Source organism: Papio anubis, chromosome 9 (assembly GCF_008728515.1).
Source record: "Papio anubis isolate 15944 chromosome 9, Panubis1.0, whole genome shotgun sequence".
Taxonomy (NCBI): Eukaryota; Metazoa; Chordata; class Mammalia; order Primates; family Cercopithecidae; genus Papio; species Papio anubis.
In genome coordinates this window covers 118,864,861-118,883,248 of record NC_044984.1, presented here as the reverse complement: position 1 = coordinate 118,883,248, position 18,388 = coordinate 118,864,861, and the positions used below count along the sequence as shown (strand labels likewise).

Genomic DNA, 18,388 nt, shown 5'->3' with positions numbered 1-18,388 from the left:
ATCAAAAAGAAAAATAAAGACAAATAATCGAGAAATATCAAAATTAATAAAAATCAAAAGATCAAATCCGATCAAAATCCGTCCGTCAAAGACAAAGATCCGAATAAAATCAAGATAAAATATCCAGATCGATCCGCGATCCGTCAAAATCAAATCATCAAAGATGTCGAGAGATAAGAATGAAATAAAGAATAATGCGTGAATAAAGAGATAATGTCGAGATAAAGGTAAGAGATAAAGAGATAAAGATAATAAAGGTAATAAAGAGATAAAGATAATCGATAATAAAATAAAGACCGTAAAGGTAATAAAGATAAAGAGATAATCGAGATATCCACGTCAGAATAATAAAATTAATAAAGATAAAGATAGTAAAAGGTAATAAAGGCTCGGTGATCACCTAATATCAAATTAAATCACTTCAAAGAGTCCAGGAGCTTCTCAAGGCTAGCAGTAAGTAGGAGTGGGAGCCAGTAGGACTGGCTCTGGTCTAGCCAGTGCAGCTGCGGAGTCTGCGCAGCTTCTCCTAGCACTGATGCTGCCTGTAGGAACCCTAACGGGTAGTAATGCCGGCTCATAGCAGGCCTGGCTGCGCCTGCCTGTGTAACTCATTGAGTTCTCACCATGGTCAGAATGGCGGCACGGCAATCAGCCCTGTTTACAGAGGGGGAAACTGAGGCCTAGCGGAGTGAGGCTGCTCGGCTGTGCTTCCCTAGCTGGCAAGTCACGAAGGCAGGATTTGAACCTGGCTTCGGAGCTTGGAGGTTGCAGCTGGCCCGGGAGCTGGGGCCTCTCCCGGGTACGGAGTCCCTGGGGTGACTCACAGGAAATGGGTAGCAGCCTGACTTCCTGTACGCGGCCGCGGACCGGGCTGCAAGGGGGCCTCCCCACGCCCTGGGAGCTGCAGCCCTCCTTCCGCCCGCCGGGGTGCTCACCCCTCACGCTCTGCCTCTTCCCACAGCAACAGCTGGAGGAGGAGGCTGCCAAGCCGCCCGAGCCTGAGAAGCCCGTGTCACCGCCGCCCATTGAGTCGAAGCACCGCAGCCTGGTGCAGATCATCTACGACGAGAACCGGGTATGCGTCCCCGCCCCTGCCTGCTGCTCCCCGGTGTTGGCCATGAGGTGCTTCACAGGGGGCACAATGAATATGGCCTCAGTGTTCCCATCTGCAAAATGGGGAGGGGACCTCGCCACCCTCTCCCCCAGAGATGCAGGGTTTATGAGTGGGTGGGGGAAGGTGACTGGTGGAAAGCCATCCTGGTGTGGCCTCTGGGCTGTTCTGCTCAGACGCGCAGATGGGTGTGAACCGTGGCTAGCCAGTGGGATGCAACACAAAACGGAGGCTTTGGGCTCCAGGATAGCACCAGGGTCCAGCTGATGGCCCAGGGTAAGGGGCTGCCACTTCAGGCACTCGTGCAGAAGAAATTCCTTTAAGACAAAAGATAATGACGTTATGACCACAGCAGTGAGCTTTCATGGAGCAGCTCCTCCCGTCAGTCCTGGAACGGCGCGTGCAGATGTCGTTTCCATTTTCCTGAGACCCAGAGAGGTTAAGTGACTTGTCTAGAGTCACACAGCTAGGAAGCATTGGACCTGGATTTGAACCTGTGGGCTGTCAGACCACAGGGCCTGAGGTATCAGCACCAGCTTCCACTGACACTGGGCCCTCGAAGGGGCGTTTGAGATGATTGAAACACAGAGTCTGTAGCAGGCTGTGGAGGCCCATGGAGATCCCACTGGGGGCAGCTATAGGGGGTCTGGTCTGGTGGAGGGGCTTGGGGTACCCAGAGCCGTGTCTCCAGGGGCTGGACCGTACGGGTCTGTGCACCCCGAACGTGGAACCTTGTGTCTGGTGAGGTGGTGAGCTCCCCGTCGTCCCAGGCAAGCCACTACTAGCTGGGCTTTGAAGATTTACAATCGACTTTTTCTAAATGTACTCAGGATCTGTGGATGTTGATCCCCTCCCTTATTTTCTGGATGAGGAAACTGAGGCCCAGAGAGGGACTGGTCCTTGTGAAGCGACAGATGCGGAAACTCCTCTCCCGGCCTTGGCTTCTCTGGTTCCCCTCCTGCCTGTAGCCCCAGCCACCCTTCCCAGCTGCCTCTTCCGTAATATCTTCCTTGGCCAATCAGTGCTCAGAGTTGAGGTGGGGGTGGGGAGGTCTCTGGAGTCTGGTGGGTGCCTGCAGTAGCAGCCTGAGACAGGGAACTACTTGATGAACCAGTTTGGCTACGCCTCCACCTCTAGAAACAGCAATGTCATGCAGAATGAGACAAGCCTGTTTGGGGCCTGGGAACTGTGTGCCTGGGTCACTCTCCCACACCGTGGCCCCTCACCTCAAGTACCGCTAGTAACAGTCATAAGAGAGCCCAGGGGCCACACATGCTTCAGCCAGGCATCTTGGGTTCAAATCCCATTTCTCCCACTTCCTGGCTCTGTGACCCTGGAATGTTTTACTTAAACCTCCCTGTGCCTCACACTTCACAGCTTTAAAACAATGACAACGATGGCATCACCTAGTATAGTTGGTGTGGGGATTAAAGGGGCTGATTTCCTAGTGCCCTTAGGACAGACAGTGCCTGGCACCAAAGAAATGCCAGCTGATGCTATTAATTGTCATTATCGTAGCTCTCATTTCTTCTTGTGATTGTTTACCTTGTACATTTAATAGAACAGTATTTGCATTTAGTAGAACTACTATTATTCTCTCCATTTTGCTCATCAAGAAACCAAAGCTCAGAGGGGGAAGGAGACCTCCCTGAGACTGCAGAGCAAGTGAGCTTTGAGCCTGGGACTCGGAGCCAAGATTGAGGTTGCTCCAGGAGCCCGAAGTGGAGGGGACATGGACAGGGCTCCTGAGAGTGTCACCTCTGCCTGCCGTCTCTGATCCTTGGTGGAGAGCAGGCACGGTTCTCTTCAGCAGCTGTGGAGGCCAAGTCAGTGGCTGAGCACATTGCTGCAGTGCCTTGGCCTCTACCTGGTACTCCTCTCCTTGCAGGGCTCATACTGTCACTTCCATCTTTGCTCAAGTGGCTCCTTCTCAGCAAGACCTGTTTCAACCCTCTACTTAATACTGAAAACCCTTCTCTCATGAAAAAGGGTTTTCAGGATTACACCCATTTTCCTCCTTTGTGGCTCCTGATTCTCCTTAGCCTTGTCCTCATGGGACGTGATTTCTGGTTTACTTATTTATTCTGTTTATTATGAATGGAAACTCCGTGAGGGCAGGGATTTTATTCCTGCCCACTTTTATTTCCAGTGGTATCTCCAGCACCTAAAACGGTGCTCACCACACAGCAGATGCACATTAAATAATTGTGCAAATGTTCAGGTGGCAGAAGGGGAGGGGAGATGGAGGCGAGTGGCCAGCTCTGGCCCGTGGAACAGGCCTCTGGTTTGGGGCCGTGGGGGCTGGTGGGGACCCTCCACCTGGGCTGAGCCTCTGAGCCTCCAAAGCCTGCAGCCTGGTGTGCGGGAGGCCCCCAGCCGCCTTTGGCAGGAGCAGCCTGGACTTACCACCTCTTGGGGGATCAGTAGGATTAAATTTTAATCTGCCTTCCTTCCCTGCTGGTTCCTGGAGAGATGGAGGACAAGGGTCTGTCTCTAAACGCCGAGCCAGCCGGAAAATGCAGCTTCCCCGCCGGGCAGGGCCCGCCTGGCAGTTCTGAGTGCTGGAGTCTGGCTCATTATCCATTCAGAGCACATTGGTGAGGCACCCGCTGAGCAAGGCTTTTCCCACCTCCCTGCCTCGCGGGAGCTGCCTGCGTGGGCGGGGGCCGGGGCCGGGCAGGTGTGCACAGATGGCAGGGCAGCCGGCAGGGTGGCTGCAGCCTGAGAGCAGGAGCAGACTGGGTGGCCTGGGCCCAGGAGGGCAGAAGCATGACCTGGAAGTGAGCGCTGGGAAAGGCTTCTTGGAGGCAGTGGGTGGGCTGGAAGGAGGGCATTCGGGTGAGGGACATGGCACAGGCCAAGTCCCAGAGATGGGACTGGCGTCTCCTTTGATCTTCAAAGGTGGTGGGCATGAGATAGGAGCCTGTTGGTTCCGGGACAAAGCACACACTTGGGATCTGGACAGGACACACACACAGGCAGCACTAGCAACGTGTGGATGCAGAAGGGGCATTTGTGCAGCGCAGGTTGCTGGTACTGCAGGAATTCAGGACAGAACAGGCAGAGTGGGCTTCATAGGGGAGATGGGCCTTGAGCTAGGGTGACTGGGGAAAGGCAGAAGGCTGCTTCCAATGGAGATGTCTACGGCTTACTCACAAGGTGAGGAGGAGGCAGGATTGATGGAAGCAGCAACCCCAGTTGCTGAGTAATGCGGAAATCAGCAGAAAACTCGGGTCCTTGTCTTCGAGTTTAAGCATCTTAAAAGGAAGGTGTTTCTATGATGTGATTAGGACTCAGTGTGTGCACGTGTGATCGGGACGGAGCAGGGCAGAGACGAATAATACCATCCACAGTCACCGTGAGCGTGAAGCATTCAGGAGAGCCTTTTGGGGGGTTTGGCACTCCTCATGCTTGTCTGTCGGGCCCAACATCAGACCCCCGATTCAAGATTTTCAGAGCAGTGCTTCAGACCCCATCCTGTGGCCCCAGCATCCTGTGCCAGGCCCCTACCTCTGGCCTCCATGCCCAGCCACCTGGTCATCAAAACTGCCCCTAGGGTCCAGGGGTTCTTTCAGATTGTCCGTTTCAGCCCTGCGGGGCTGCTGCATGTGTCCTTTGACCTGCCACTGTTCCTGCTCGTCACACACCCTGGGAAGGCTCTGCGCAGGGCTCACGGGCATGGGGCTCTGTTTGAAGATGAGGAAGCTGAAGCTCAGGGTAGGCCGCTGCCCTGAGGCACTGCTGCAGCCAGCGGAGGAGCTTGAGTGCAGGACTAGGGGCTCGGGGCTTCTTGGGTGAGTAGGTGCTGCCTGCAATCTGCAGATGAAGGGGCTAGGATGTGTGGCAGAGAAGGGGCTAGGATGGGGCTTCCAGGCAGGGGAGAGGCGAGGGAGTGGTCAGTGTCTGGTCTGTTTCTCTGCCCTAGAGGAGAGCCGCATATGGATGCGTGTGTGGTTTGTGTGCCTGTGGGTACACATGTGCATATACGGATGGATGCATGTGTGCTATGTGTGTTGGATACACATGGGTGAGCATACATGTGTGCCTTTGGATGACTGTGCATACTTGTATGTGAATACTTAGAGTGAGAGTCGGCTTGTGTGGGACGAGCATGTGGTGATTTGTGCATTGATACAGCACACCTGTGTATGTGTATGCATGCATATGTGCATGTATGTGGACCTCTGGATGGCCATGTGCACGTATGTGTAAGCGTATATGAGTCAGCATGTGGGGTCTGTGGTTATCTGTGCACTTACACATCCATGCATACACACGTGGGTGCGTGTTGTGTATGTGTGCGTAACTATGGGTGCTGTGTGCACATGTGTGAACACATGCATCCACGAATTGGCACGTGTGAGGCGTGTATGTAGGTATTCGTGTATCTGTGCACCTGTATGCATACGCATGTGTTCACACGGGTACGCATTAGGCTGTGTGCATGTGTGTACAGATGGATGTGCGTGAGATGGCGTGTATGGGGCGGGTGTGGTTACATCATGTGTTCACTTGGGTGCACGTGTGTGAGTATGTGTGTCCGCCTTGACGTGTGTGGACATGTGTGTATGTCTTTGCGCATTCCTAGATCTCGGCATGTGCACTTGGGTCACATGGGTCTGGTGCTCCCATGCACCTGTCTGCATAGGTGACTAAGGACTTGTGTGCCCCAGCGCCGCTCCTAGGCGTTTTGGGCATGGGAGGTCTGGCCACACAGACCCAGAGTCCCTGCAGGGGTGCCATTGCTTGAGTGATCCCCAGTTGCCTGGTGAAAGCCCCTACAGTGGGTGGACACCATGGCGAACAGGGCCCCTCACTGGCTTGAGTCCCTAGGTTCTCCTCTCCTCTCTGAGCCAGGTGAGCTTGGGCAGTGGCTTCTCTCAGGCTTGGCCACCTCCCCTGCAGCATCAGCCCCACCTGCCACCATCAGAGCAGAGAACTCGGCCCCCGCAAGGCCAGGAACATGGGAGGACATGCGTGGGGGCAGTCGGGTTTCAGTGGGATTGAGAAAGGCCTGTTTCCCTTCTCCCCCAGGGTGGGGCTGAGTCCCCTGAATTCCAGCCTCCCACTGGCAGGTGTCAGCCCAGCATGAAGCCCTCCTCTGGGCCGGAGCGGTCCCTGAGTTTTGCCACCCTTGGGTGGAGTTGGTTCAGCTCTACCAAGTGTGTCCTGGTGTCCCCTGCAAGCTGGGCTTTGTGCCTGCATGGGGAAGATGCGGACAGGAGCTCCTGTTGGAGCAGTTGCTGTTTGCCAGGATCAAGGGCAGCCAGGGAGCCAGTGTCAGGAGGTGGCCCCCAAGGGGGCCAAGGAGAGGTACAGATATGAGCCATGGGAATATTGGGGTTGGGGAATGTTCTAGGTGGGAGAGGTTCAGGTGGGAAGGGTTTGGGATTTTGCCTAGAACTGTGTGGATTGGTGACCTCCTATCCAAGTGTCCTCTCTGAGCCTCAGTTTCCCCATCTGTAAAATGGGGCAGCCCTTGCACCCAGAAACAGGTTACTGGGAGGCTTGGCAATCCTGGTTGTGGCTTGGAGAGCAGGGAGACAGGGCCTGCCGTCTCAGCCACCTCTGTGGAGGAGACAGAGAGGCCTCTGTGTCCTTGGAAAGGCCAGGCGTGTCCGGGATGTGGACTGCTTCCCCCATGGCCCTGGAGAAAGTGCCTGCTGCCCTCAATCCTGTGCTGAGCCCTGCTGGACGATAGCAGCTCGGTGGCTGGCGCTAGCCTCTTCTGGTCCTGGTGGAGAGGCGGGGAGGCACTGGGCCAGCTGCAGCAACGTGGAAAGAGGACAGGGTTCTGGGCTGGGACCAGAGAGCCTGTGGGTACAAGAATGCTTTGCCCCAGAGACAGCCTGAGTGAGGGAGCCAGCCTGAGCAAGGGAGCCAGCCGACCCCATTTCCAGGTATTTAGACCATTCCTGAGCATTCACTCTGAGCCAGACGCTGTTCCAGGCACTGTGGGTGCAGCAGAGAACAGAGCAGGTGCCTTGCTCCTCATAGAGTCCTCATCAGGGGGACATGGCCAGTAGGATAAACAGTGGGCTGCAGACCCTTACCCCTGACCGCATGTGCTGTGAAGACAGCCAGGTGGGGAAAACAGTGGTCGAGGGAGGTGGGCCACCCTGCTGTGGGGGGTCAGGGAAGGCCTCTCTGGGGAGGGGAGGCTGAGTCAAGACACTTTCATACATACCTTTCTCTGCCTGAGCATACTAATCTGCTGTCACTGCTCTTAACCAACAGCTGTTGTTTGGGTTTATTCCAGGCAGGCGCCAGGTCTCATTCATTCCCTGTCTCTCCACTGGTCCCAGCGTTTGGAAGCTGCCCTGCCCCCGTGCCACCCCATACCCAGTCCTTCCCTGGGCCTGGCTCAGGGGTTCTCCCATCCTCAGTACCCCAGGGCAGACTCTTTCCTGCTTCGAGGGTGTGGCTGGGACAGTGACTCTCAGGGTGATGTCTCCCCCCATCCACCGGAAATACTAGTCCCAAGCCGAGGGGTGGCCCTGCGTGGGACCTGGCCCTTGGCTTCCTCTGTCCGTGGATCCCGGAGGTCATAAGAAGGGCTTCTTCCCTGTGTTTTGTTTCTGTGCCTCAGTTTCACCATCTGTGAAATGGGGCTACTCCTGCGTGTGCCTCCCGTGGTGCTTATGCGTGATTGAAATGTTAAGAACACAGCGTGTGCCCGACGGTCGGCTCATGGCAGGTGCTTGGGGAACTGATCACTGCTGTAATAGTTCTCCCCTGCTGTTCCAGCCCCCAGCCGCACCTTGAGGCTGCAGGTCTCGGGGTTTCGGCTCAGCGTGAAGGTGGCCGAGAGCATAGCTCTGCTCTTGGTGGTCCAGGCCCTGGGCTCTAGGCAGAGGCAGCTCTAGGTTCCGGCTTGAGCCCACCTACATAGGTCTTTCTCCGAGGGCTGGGGAGTGGGAGTGATGCTGACCCGCCATGCCCTCCCCTCTTTGCTGCAGCTGGGGAGCCTGGGCCCCTCCGCCCTGCGAGGAGATCTTGGCAAAGGCTGCGTCAAGTTTTTGTTGGCAGCCACATTTCCCAGGACTCGGGGTCACCTACTTTTGGCCAATCTGGGTTTGGGGTCACTGGGGACAGTTTCAGTATGGTGATGGTGACTTCTGGGGCCTGTCCGCCTAGTCATTGCCAAATACTGGGTGGCTGCCCCAGGGCAGCTGAGTCACAGCAGGGGCTCGCCCACGTGCCAGCCCGTGAACACCCATTTGCCAGCACACACGCAGTTTAGCCTTGTGCAGGGGGCGCCCAAACCCACGCAAATTCTGCCCCTGCCCTCCGTCACAAGCCCCAGGAAGCCACCTTCAGGAGCCCCTCCACCCCCCACCTCCCTGTACCTGGCTGGCCTGGGCCATCCTCCAGGCCTCCTCTGAGCGGACCCTGGTGGTCCCAGGCTAGGGGCTGGCAGGCCTGGCCGAGGCACAACATCTGCCTTCACGCCGAGGGCCGGGGTGGGGGCCCGGAGGTCCAGCCTATTGACGGAGCGGCCACCGAGCCCTGCACCACATGTTCCTGTTTTCCTAATAAGTCCCCACTTGTGAGTGGGGAGGAGGCGGGGAGGCCCCAGGGCAGCCCAGAAATAATCACATGATTGTGAAACACAAGAATCCTAGAAAGGGTATCTCTGAGCGCCTCTATCTCACCCTCCCTCCTCCTCCTCCTCCTCCTCCTCCTTCCCTCGCTGGCTGCACTAGCTCTGAGGTAATTGTAGACAACCCAACCAGCTTCCAGGGCGAGGGAAGGCATCTCAGGGCTGGCAGTGTCGGCTGGGCTGGCGGGGAGCGGTGCCCACATCGCCGGGCCCTGGGGGAGCGAGGCCTGCGCGCCTGCCGGGGAACAGGCTTCAGTGGACCTGGCGCATTTGCTAAAATCGAAACTTGGCGGGCTTGCTGGGGCCGCTGTGGGGGTATTGAGGCCCCTCTGTGTTTCTTTCCAGCCAGAGGAGGGCCTGGAGAGGGCCCCAGGCCTCCCTCCCCCGTACTGAGGATCAGCATGCTGGACTGGGCTGGGCAGGTGCCCGCTGCTCCGGGAAGCCTCTATTTATAATCTGTGTTTTTTTGTTTTTTTAAAAAATTCCTCCTCTTCGCCATCACCCTGCAGAAGAAGGCCGAAGCTGCACATCGGATTCTGGAAGGCCTGGGGCCCCAGGTGGAGCTGGTGAGCTGGGGTACAGGGTCGGGGGCTCCGGGGAGGGCGGGGGTGGCTGGAGAGGTGGGCAGGGAGGCGGGAGGGTGCGGTGGAGGAGGAAGTCATCTATTGCCAAGCGCTGCCCAGGCGGCGTCCGCGGAGGAGGCAGGAAACCCACCTCCCTGATGAGAGGATGGCAGATAGCGGGTGGGCGGGCCTGGCTGGGCTGAGTGGGGGTGGGGAGTCTTGGCAGCAAGTGCCTGTGGGGCCACCTGCGCACTCCTGTGCACACCGTGAAGCCCGGCCACTTGGGCTGTGAGGAGAGTCACACACCTGTAGACCAGCGCGTTTGCTCCAGCTGAGCGCGGAGAGCCGGTTCTCTGGGTCACGCGATCTCGGTCCACTCCCAGGTGCGCTGCTTCATGGTGGTGTGACCTTGAGTGGGTTTGTTACACTCTCCGTGCTTCAGCTTCCTCATCTGTAAAATGGGAATCCTAACAGCACCTATTCCACTGGGTTACAGTGAGGAGGAGCTGTGTTAATGTTTGTCCAACATCAGGTGTGGCGCCTGCCTTGCAGACAGTAAGTGTTCGGCATTAGCTATGATGATGATGATGATGATGGTGATGATGGTGATGATGGTGATGATGGCTGTCACTAGTGTCCTTTTGCTGTGGAAAGACGCCATGTCAGCAGCAGAGCTGGAAAGCAAGCCCCAAGCCTCCTGGAGTCCCTGGGCTGAGGATGGGTGGATGCAGAAGCCCTAGCTCCCAGAGAACGGGCCACAGCCCCTGCCTGCCCCACAGCCGTGTGTGCGCACTGAGCTGGTCAGCATGGATGGCCGTGGTGGGCACTGAAGGCATACTGCTACCCACATGTGTGCCAGATGAGGGAGAGTCTGTGTGCATGGTGGGCTAGGGTGTGCGTGTGAGTGCGCCCAGGGTGCAGGTAAAGTCTTACGCTTTCGGCCATGTGTAGTGGCTCACACCTGTAATCCCAGCACTATGGGAGGCCAAGGCAGGAGGATTGCATGAAGCCAGGAATTTGAGATCAGCCTGGGCAAAATAGCAAGATCTTGTCTCTGCAAAAAATTAAAAAATTCACCAGGTGTGGTGATGCACGCCTGTCGTCCCAGCTACTTGGGAGGCTGAGGCAGGAGGATGGCTTGAGCCCAGGAGTTCAAGGCTACAGTGAGCTATGATCACACCACTGCACTCTAGCCTGGGCAGTAGAGTGAGACCCTGCCTCATAAACGAAACAAGTCTGACACCTTCAGAGCTTCCATCTAAACTCAACTCCACTGCGTGTTTGCCAAGTGGCCTTAGGAAAGGGGCTGACCTCCCAGTACCATAGTGCTCTCTCATCTCGGACAGGCAGACACTCTGGGGCCTCCTTCCAGGGTCTTCCCAGGGTTAAAGGCAGTGATGCCCGTTAAAGGCTCACCTAGTGCAGCTCCTGGCCCCTACGAAGCGCTCAGTAGTTGTGAACAATTTGGTGATGAGCTATTCCGCGTGAAGTTTCTGCAGGCTGCTCGGTTTTGTACAGTGAGAGCTCCCCGAAGCCTGGGGTCTGTCTGTTGAGGCCACTCAGAAACTGCAAGCCGCAGGCTCCCAGGCCCGCTCAGAAGGCAGAAGCAGGGAGGAGATGGCAAGGGCTCCTCCAGCTCAGAAGCAGGGCCCAGCCACCTACCTGGCTGGACTCAGAAACCTCGCCGGGCTCCCCCATCCCTTCCGGGCTCTGCCCCCTCCAGGTACATCCTTGGGCCTGGGCGACCTGGTGACGAGCTCTGGCCTGGGGTCATGCTTCTCACCGTGGAAGTGATTTCTGGGGAAGTTTCCAGCAGCTGCTGCTTGCTTGTTTTTCTGTTTTGTAAACAGCTTTATTGAAGTACAGTTCACACGCATGCCATTCACCCCTTTAAAGCATACAATTCAGTGGGTTTTAGTGTATTCACAGATGTGTGCAACTGTCACCACGGTCAATTTTAGAACATTCCATCATCTCAAAAGAAACCCTTCTGTCTCTATGGATTTGCCTATTCTGGACATTTCCTATAAATGGAATCTTGCAATATGTGGTCCTTTGTGTCTGGTTTCTCTCCCTCAGCATCATGTTTTCGAGGTTCATCCGTGTTGAGCGTGGGTTGGTCCTTCATTCCTTTTTGTGGCTGAATCATGTTTTCACTGTAGGGGCAGGTCACGTGTTGTTTACCCACTCATCAGTTGGTGGACATGAGATTGTTTGCATATTTGGGGTATTGTGAATAAAGTTGCTGTGAACATTAGTGTGCCGTTTCCATGTGAACGTACGTCTTCATTTCTCCTGGGTGTGTACCTAGGCGTGGAATTGCTAGATCCTCTGTTAACCCTATGTTTAGCCCCTTGAGGAACTGCCCAACTGTTTTCTAAAGTGGCCGTACCATTTTACATCCCCACCAGTAAGCTGCCTCTTGCCTCGGTTTCTCCTTTTTTGCCAAATGGGGATGGCAGGGTTGGATGAAGTTCCCAACCATTTCCAGACTTCCAGGTCCTCCCGCTCCCCTTTCCTGATTGGTCCCTGGGGGCTTCCTAGGGGAAAGGGCCTGGAGGCCCCCACGTCTTAGGGCCTGAGGAACACAGGCGAGGAAGCCCCTGTCCGTGGGAGTCTGTGGGTGGATGGGGGTGGGCAGCTGCTGGTGTCAGAAGCTTTGGAACCAGGGGCCCCACAGTGAGTCTTCTCTGGTTCTTTGGAGACAAGGGGATGGGGTTGTCTCCCGCTTGGGGATCTCAGAGCAGAGGCTTCCAAAGGGCTGATGGCACAGGAGGCCAAGGTCTAGTGTCTGGACTCTTGAAGGCCCCTGGCTTGGTGCCAGTCAGTGGGGAAAGGGAGGGCGCCTCGCAGAGCTGTTGCCATCCCATTTTCTGGATGAGGCTCAGCGAGGGGAGTGCCTTGCGCTGGGCCACACAGCAAGAGATGAGGTGGGGAGGTGTGCTGAGCCCCGGGGGGAGCGGCTGGCCAGTTCTGCACAGATCTGCCAGGCCCGAGTGGCCACAGGCATCCTCCAAGCAGAGGCAGCTCCGTGGTACACCCTCTGCAGGGGCCTGTCTACCACCTAGGTGTCAGAAGCCCAGACCAGGGACGGCCTGAGGACCCAGGGGCTGTGGTCACAGAGTCTAGTTCCCAGGGTGTCTTCCATCAGACGCTGCAGTTCCAACGCCCCTCCCCTTGGCAGGGACGGATCCCTGTGGCCCCCCTGGAGGAATTTGCATTGGAAAGGATGAAAATAGCAGCAGAGGTGCTAACCAGGGGTCTAGGGCTCTGAGATGGTGGGGCACGGCCCCTCCCGCCCAGCTGTGGGGCCCGGGCCAGGCTGGGAGCAGGCGTGGTGGTGGAGGGCGCGCCCTGCAGCCCCGACCTCTCTGCCGCTTTGAGTCATTGCTTCCTTCCTGTTCCAAGGCGTTATTTTAAGAAGCTGGTGTCACCAGCGGGTTGAGGGCTGGGGCTGACGCTTCATTTATTGCCAGCTCAGGCCGCCTGGGACTGTGGCTCTTCCTGGTGGCCCTGCTGGCTGGCTCAAAGCCCGAGGGGGGCCGCCTCCTCCCTGGCCCCTGCTGGCTTTCTTAGTCACCACTGTGCCTCATCTTTGCCTAAGCCCTGCGTCTGGCACCTGCTCCCCTTTGCCCTCTTTCTGCCCTCTGAGTGGCTGCGCCTCTCATTTTAGAGGAGACGGAGGCTGAGCAAGAGAGAGCTAGACCCTGGGGCCTCCTGGGTGCCACCCCAGGCTCCACACTCATCTGGGCCTTGATGTCCTCACTGGCATGTGTCCCCCCAGGGGTCATTTCTCCCGGGAGGATAAGGCCTGGGGGTGAGGGACAGGGGCCAGCCATGCCCCCAGCCTGTGGCTGTGGAGGTGCCTCATGGCCCCACGTGGGTACCCCGCCTAGCCTGGGCTGGGGAGCCGCCAGGCCTTTGTGCAGCCCCCTCTGCAGAGGGTGAGGGGGGTGCTGGGGAGTCCCCTCGGGCCCTGTGTCCCCTCAGCAATGCATCTGCCAGGACATGTCACTGTCCCTCCCTCCCCCAACCCCCTTCTGGGCTTTCCAAGATGGCTGTCCTCAGCCTGTTGCCATGGCAACACACAGCATTCCAGCCGCTCTGGGCCCAGAGCCTCCCCTGGGCTCCTGGGGTTCAGTGGCCTCGGGGAGTGACTGGTGAGTGCCTCCCAGGGGGCAGCCCCTGTTTAGAGGCGGCAGTACGCAGTATCCTCAGTCCTTCGGGGCCTTCGCCTTGCGGGCCGCTCACCGATGGCCGCCTTGAGAAGCAGGGGCTGTGTCCCTATCTACGGGGCAGAGGAGGTGGCCACCAAGTGGAAGTGGCCTCCCTCCCCTGTGGCTTCGGTGGGTTGGAGGCTGACCGGGCTCCTGCTGCCCCCGGGAGCCTGTCCTGTGTTTCTGCTCCCGCCCTGTGCCGCAGAAGCACTGTCCCCTCTGCCCACCACTCCCTCCCAGGGTCGTGTGTGGTGGGCTTCCAGTCCCCTTCTGGGCCCCTTCGGCTGTTTTCTATCTTTAAAACCAAAACAAGACAAACACTAAATTTCACCAAGTCTGAAATTTTCTGGGCTATCCAAAATTTCCGTGAAGTAGGTCCTCTTTGTTCTACACTCATGTTCCAGATGAGGAAACTGAGGCCGGAGTGTTGAGGGCACTTGTCCAAGCTCACAGCTAGTGAGGGAGGAGCCACCATTTAAACTGGGGCCTGTTTCCAAAACCCGAACCTTTAAGTGATGTCCCCTTGCACCTGGCCTGCATTTGATTGGCATGTGGGGAACATAAAGGAGCCAACGTGTTGCCCTGGGTTACAGCGTGGGCATCTTGATAGGGCCCCTTGCCATTCCTGAGACAAGGACTCGCACCCTCTGCAGGGATGCTGCACCATACCCCTTCTTTCCACTGGAAAGTTCTGCAGTGAGTCTGACCATGGACTCTCTTGTTCCTCTGCTCACTTCTTCGCCTTGTTCAAACCTCCAGGGTCGGGGTGGGGAAACTGCCCTCTGTTCAGGGCTGAGAACCTTGGGAGGGGAGCCTGACCTGGCATGGGGAGAAATGGCTCATGTCAGCTGCAGGATGACATCTCTGTCCCCAGGAGAGTAGCTGAGCAGGACCCTGGAATTGCCCGAGTCCAGTGGTGAATTCCCTAGCAGGGGATCTGGGGCTACAGGGAGAAAGGTGACATTGTCACCAGCCAAGACCGTCTGTGAGGCTCTGCAGAGCTGCAGAGGCCCTTCTCTGGGGATGGGTGGGCGGGGATCTGGGTGGCCCCCTGTGCTGGCGTCATCAGGAGGTGTGTTCAGCTCTATCCCCAGGGAAGAGACTTGTGTGTCCCTTCTGTTGCTGCAGCCCTGACCCAAGGCTGCAGGACTCCACGTCTCCATCCTTACCCCGTTCCACCTGATCACTCATACTCTGTACCTGATCTTCCCACCACAGTCACCCATGGCCACCCTGGGAGGCTCCTGCTGTGTGTGTAGGTGAGGGAGAGGTATAGGAAGAGAGGGAGACAGACAGAAAGACACACACACACACAGAGGCTCAGGCAGAGAGGAGAGCATACTCCTTCCTCCAGTGCTGGAGCTGAGAGATGGGCTGTCATTCAGGCTCATCTCTTACCAGCTGTGGGCAAATGTTGTAAGCTCTTAAGGACTCAGTTTTCCTGTCTGTACAGTGGGGGTGAGTGTATCGGTTATGCAGTGCGGTTACATGGCTTCTGCTGGGGAACAAAGCAGCCCACATTTAGAGGCTTGAAGCAGCAACTGTTTACTGTTTCTTACCAGTCTGGAAGGCAGCTGAGCATTTCTGCTGGTGCGGACTCAGCTCTTGTGCCTCCGTGGCCAGCAAGGGAGTCGGTGGGCCAGTGCTGTAGCTCAGCCCAGGCTGGGTGGCACCACTCTGCTCTTTGCCTCTCTGCCCGCTTCCTGCAGGCCAGGCTAGGCTCGTTCTCTTGACAGAAACAGCAGAAATGTGAACTCTCATCGTCAAGCCTCTGCTTTTGCTGAGGGTGCACTGGTTCCACTGGCCACAGCAAGGTCATGGGTGGTTACAGGGAGGCGTGAAAGGTGGGTGCCATTAACATAGTCACTGCTCCCTGATGGCGACAATGCGACTGGCACCTCTGGGCACTTCAGCCTGCAGGTGCCAGCCTCAGAGCTTAGCATGCACTGTCTCGTTTGATCTTCGCAAAACCCTATGAGTTTAACCCCATTTTATAGATGAGGAGAAACGGAGGCACAGGTGGAGACCCAGCTAGAAAGCATCAGAACCTGGACTTGAACCCAGGCTGTGCCCTTGGTTGCTAAGCAAGGTTCTTCCATTTGGGAGGGGACATGTGGCAGCTGTCTGGGTCCCTGCCCCCATCACAGACGCTGCAGTGCTTTCTGCGTCTCCTCGTGCGCTCTTTGAAGCTCTATGCTTGCTACCTGTGGGCCCTGCGTCCCTTTCTCACTGCTGTGTGGGATTTGTGGTGTAGCTGATCCCTGATCTCCTTAGCTGCTCTTCTGGTGGCGGACGGCTAGCTTGCTTCTCATGGGCCGCTGTGAGCAGTGCTGTAGCAACATCCTAGCGCCCGTCTCCTGGCAGAGCACAGTAGGCATCTGCAGGAGCATGGGGGTCGGAGGCGGGGGTGTCAGTGTTCGTCACCAGGCAGTGGCTACTGTCTCTCTCTCTGGGGGACGTGTGCCCATACACCATGCTCCCACCAGCTATATGCCAGGCTTCCTGTCACCGCAGACCTCACCAACACTTGGCATTATTCAACGTTTTTGTCTTTGCTCGTCAGTGGGGGTGGAGTGGTATCTTGCAGCGTTGGGACGCACATTTCCATGGTGAGCTGGGAAACCAAGCGGCTTTCCATGTTCGGTGGCCAGGGCCAACCTCTGGGGTGTGTGTGGGTTTGTCCTGGTGTGCTCTGGGCTGTGGCCCCTTTCAGGCCAGCACTGCTGAATGCCCCGCAGAGCAGCTATGACGACCTTGGTGGGGGCGGTCACCGTACCCACAGCTGTCCCGGAGGAACCAGTTTCAGCCTGTTCCTGGCTGGGGCGGCGTGCTGGGTCCCTGTGTTCCGTTTCATGCCTGCCCATGGCTGAGCCCTCACCCAGAGGACAGCTCCTCTGTGCCAGGCCTGGGGCTCCTGCCGGTGGGCTCTGCAGTGGCCAGTGGCCAGCCGGGCTCTGACGCGCTTCTCTCTCTCCCTTTGCAGCCATTGTACAACCAGCCCTCCGACACCCGGCAGTATCATGAGAACATCAAAATGTGAGTGCTTGTGGGTAGCCGTGCAGACCACGGGGGCGGGGTGGGCAAACAGGCTCTCAGCGGCCTGCATGGGATGTGGGACGTGGACTCTCTGTTCCCATCAGGGGCTCCCGGCCAGGGCCAGGTGCTCCTGGAGGGGACAGGAGACAGTCCTAGGTGGCACCTGGGGTGGGGACGGGGAGCAGAGAGAGTGTCCCCCTGAGGTTTCGGGAGACAGGCCTGGATTTGGGAGGGTGGGCGAGGGAGCTGCTTGTGTACAGGTGGGTCTGGAGAGACGGAGGTCAGAGGTCCCAGTCTGTGTACATGTGCGTCCTGTTCGAGCAAGAGGGAGCTGTTGCGGGCAGAGGGCAGCCGGCTCAGGGAGATGGGGAGTGGCCTCAGTGCAGGCGGGGCCTGGTGTTTTGGGCTCTGGCATAAGCATGTTTGGGAGTCACCTGGCGTCTGCACAGCGAGGCCCCTCTGGCACAGCCCACTATGGGGCAGATCAGAGCACTCATCCAGGCCCTGAGGCTTTGGAGGTGGCCAATGTGATGTATTCTAATGATGGGGGCCTTTTCCCAGACCGAGGCTGGAGAGAAGAAAATGTCAATTAAGTGCCACATGCCACTGGGTGGGGCAGTGCTGGAGGCTGGTAGCATTGTATCTTCAAGCGAGGTACAAGGCGTTGAAGGTGTGGCAGCTGGAAGGAGGCTGGGTTTTTCTTGGGATGCATTAACAGGAGCATAGATTGCTGGGCTGAGGAGGGCATGTTATCTCATGTTCGTGCCCAGGAACCCAAAAGGTAAAAGGGGCTGCAGATCTTGCCCCTTGAGGAACATGTGCTGGCAGGTTGGAGGCGAGACTCTTCAGGATCATAGCTGTTGAATGTTCGAGGTTTGTCATGGTTAGAGGGTGCATGCATTTGAGTGTGGCTGCAAAGGGAGGCATTTAGCTGATTCAGTGGGTAGTTCAGCCTGGTCCGATTGTTCAAGCGTTCCTGGGATGGAACTACAGAGTGTGTATGCGGTGGTGAGCTCCCCGTTCCTGAAAGCATGCAAACCTCCTAGTGTTTTCACGCATCTGCTGGTGCTGGACTAGTTGACAGGGAGATTGTTGCTGTTGTAGTTTCCAGAGTTGCAGGACTGGTCCAACCTCAGGTGATCAACTTGGCCACTCTCTTGCAGCATCATTGTTGCAGCAGCCTAGAAAATCTCTCCTTGCTAGTTGAGGCCCTTGGCCTTCTGGGATTCAGGAGCACCTGACAAAGATGCTTCACCAGCATGGCTGGTGGGGGGTCATCCTCAGCTAGTGGCTAACAAGGGCTGCAGAGTGTCAGGAAGGGGCATATGTCCTGCGCCAGGGGTCCTGGGCTGGTATGGAATGCCCATGTCAGATGCAGCCTGGGCTCCTCATCGGCCTGGTGGGCTCGTTCATTGCCCGGGCTATGCCTGTCCCTTCTGCAGCTTCCTGGGACTTCCCTTGTTCTGGGGCCCCTGTCTGGGGTGGGAAGCCACAGATGGAGGGGTGCTGAAAGCAAGGGGGATGTTCTTGGGACCTCATCACAGGTGGGTTAGGGGATGAGGGTGGGGTGTTCTCAACTGAGTCCGGGCTATTTGGGGCATTCCCTCATTCATTCATCCCATCTTACTGAGAGCCTGCTGTGTGTCAGGTCCTGTTCTAGGCCTTGGCCACTCAGCCTTGGATAAAACAAAGGCCTCACCCCTCATCAAGATTTGTCTGGCAGTGGAGACAGAACCAGAATGAGTTAAGTAAACAAAACAAGAGAATGTCAGCTAATCCAGCTGGGTGCAGTGGCTCATGCCTATAATCCCAGCGCTTTGGGAGGCTGAGGTGGGAGGATTGCCTGGGGCCAGGAGTT

General features: G+C 57.0%; 1 protein-coding gene across 32 annotated transcripts in view; it reads left to right on the top strand.

Annotated features, from left to right (window-relative positions):
- The window catches only part of NCOR2 (nuclear receptor corepressor 2), a 238,508-nt gene that overhangs the window by 100,354 nt on the left and 119,766 nt on the right, over positions 1 to 18,388 (top strand). For all 32 annotated transcript variants that reach the window (XM_031650908.1, XM_031650896.1, XM_031650907.1 and 29 more), the window contains 3 exons: positions 962 to 1,075; positions 9,224 to 9,280; positions 16,478 to 16,530. In XM_031650908.1, the coding sequence (XP_031506768.1) occupies positions 962 to 1,075; positions 9,224 to 9,280; positions 16,478 to 16,530 (224 nt within the window). The remainder of the gene's footprint in view (positions 1 to 961; positions 1,076 to 9,223; positions 9,281 to 16,477; positions 16,531 to 18,388) is intronic.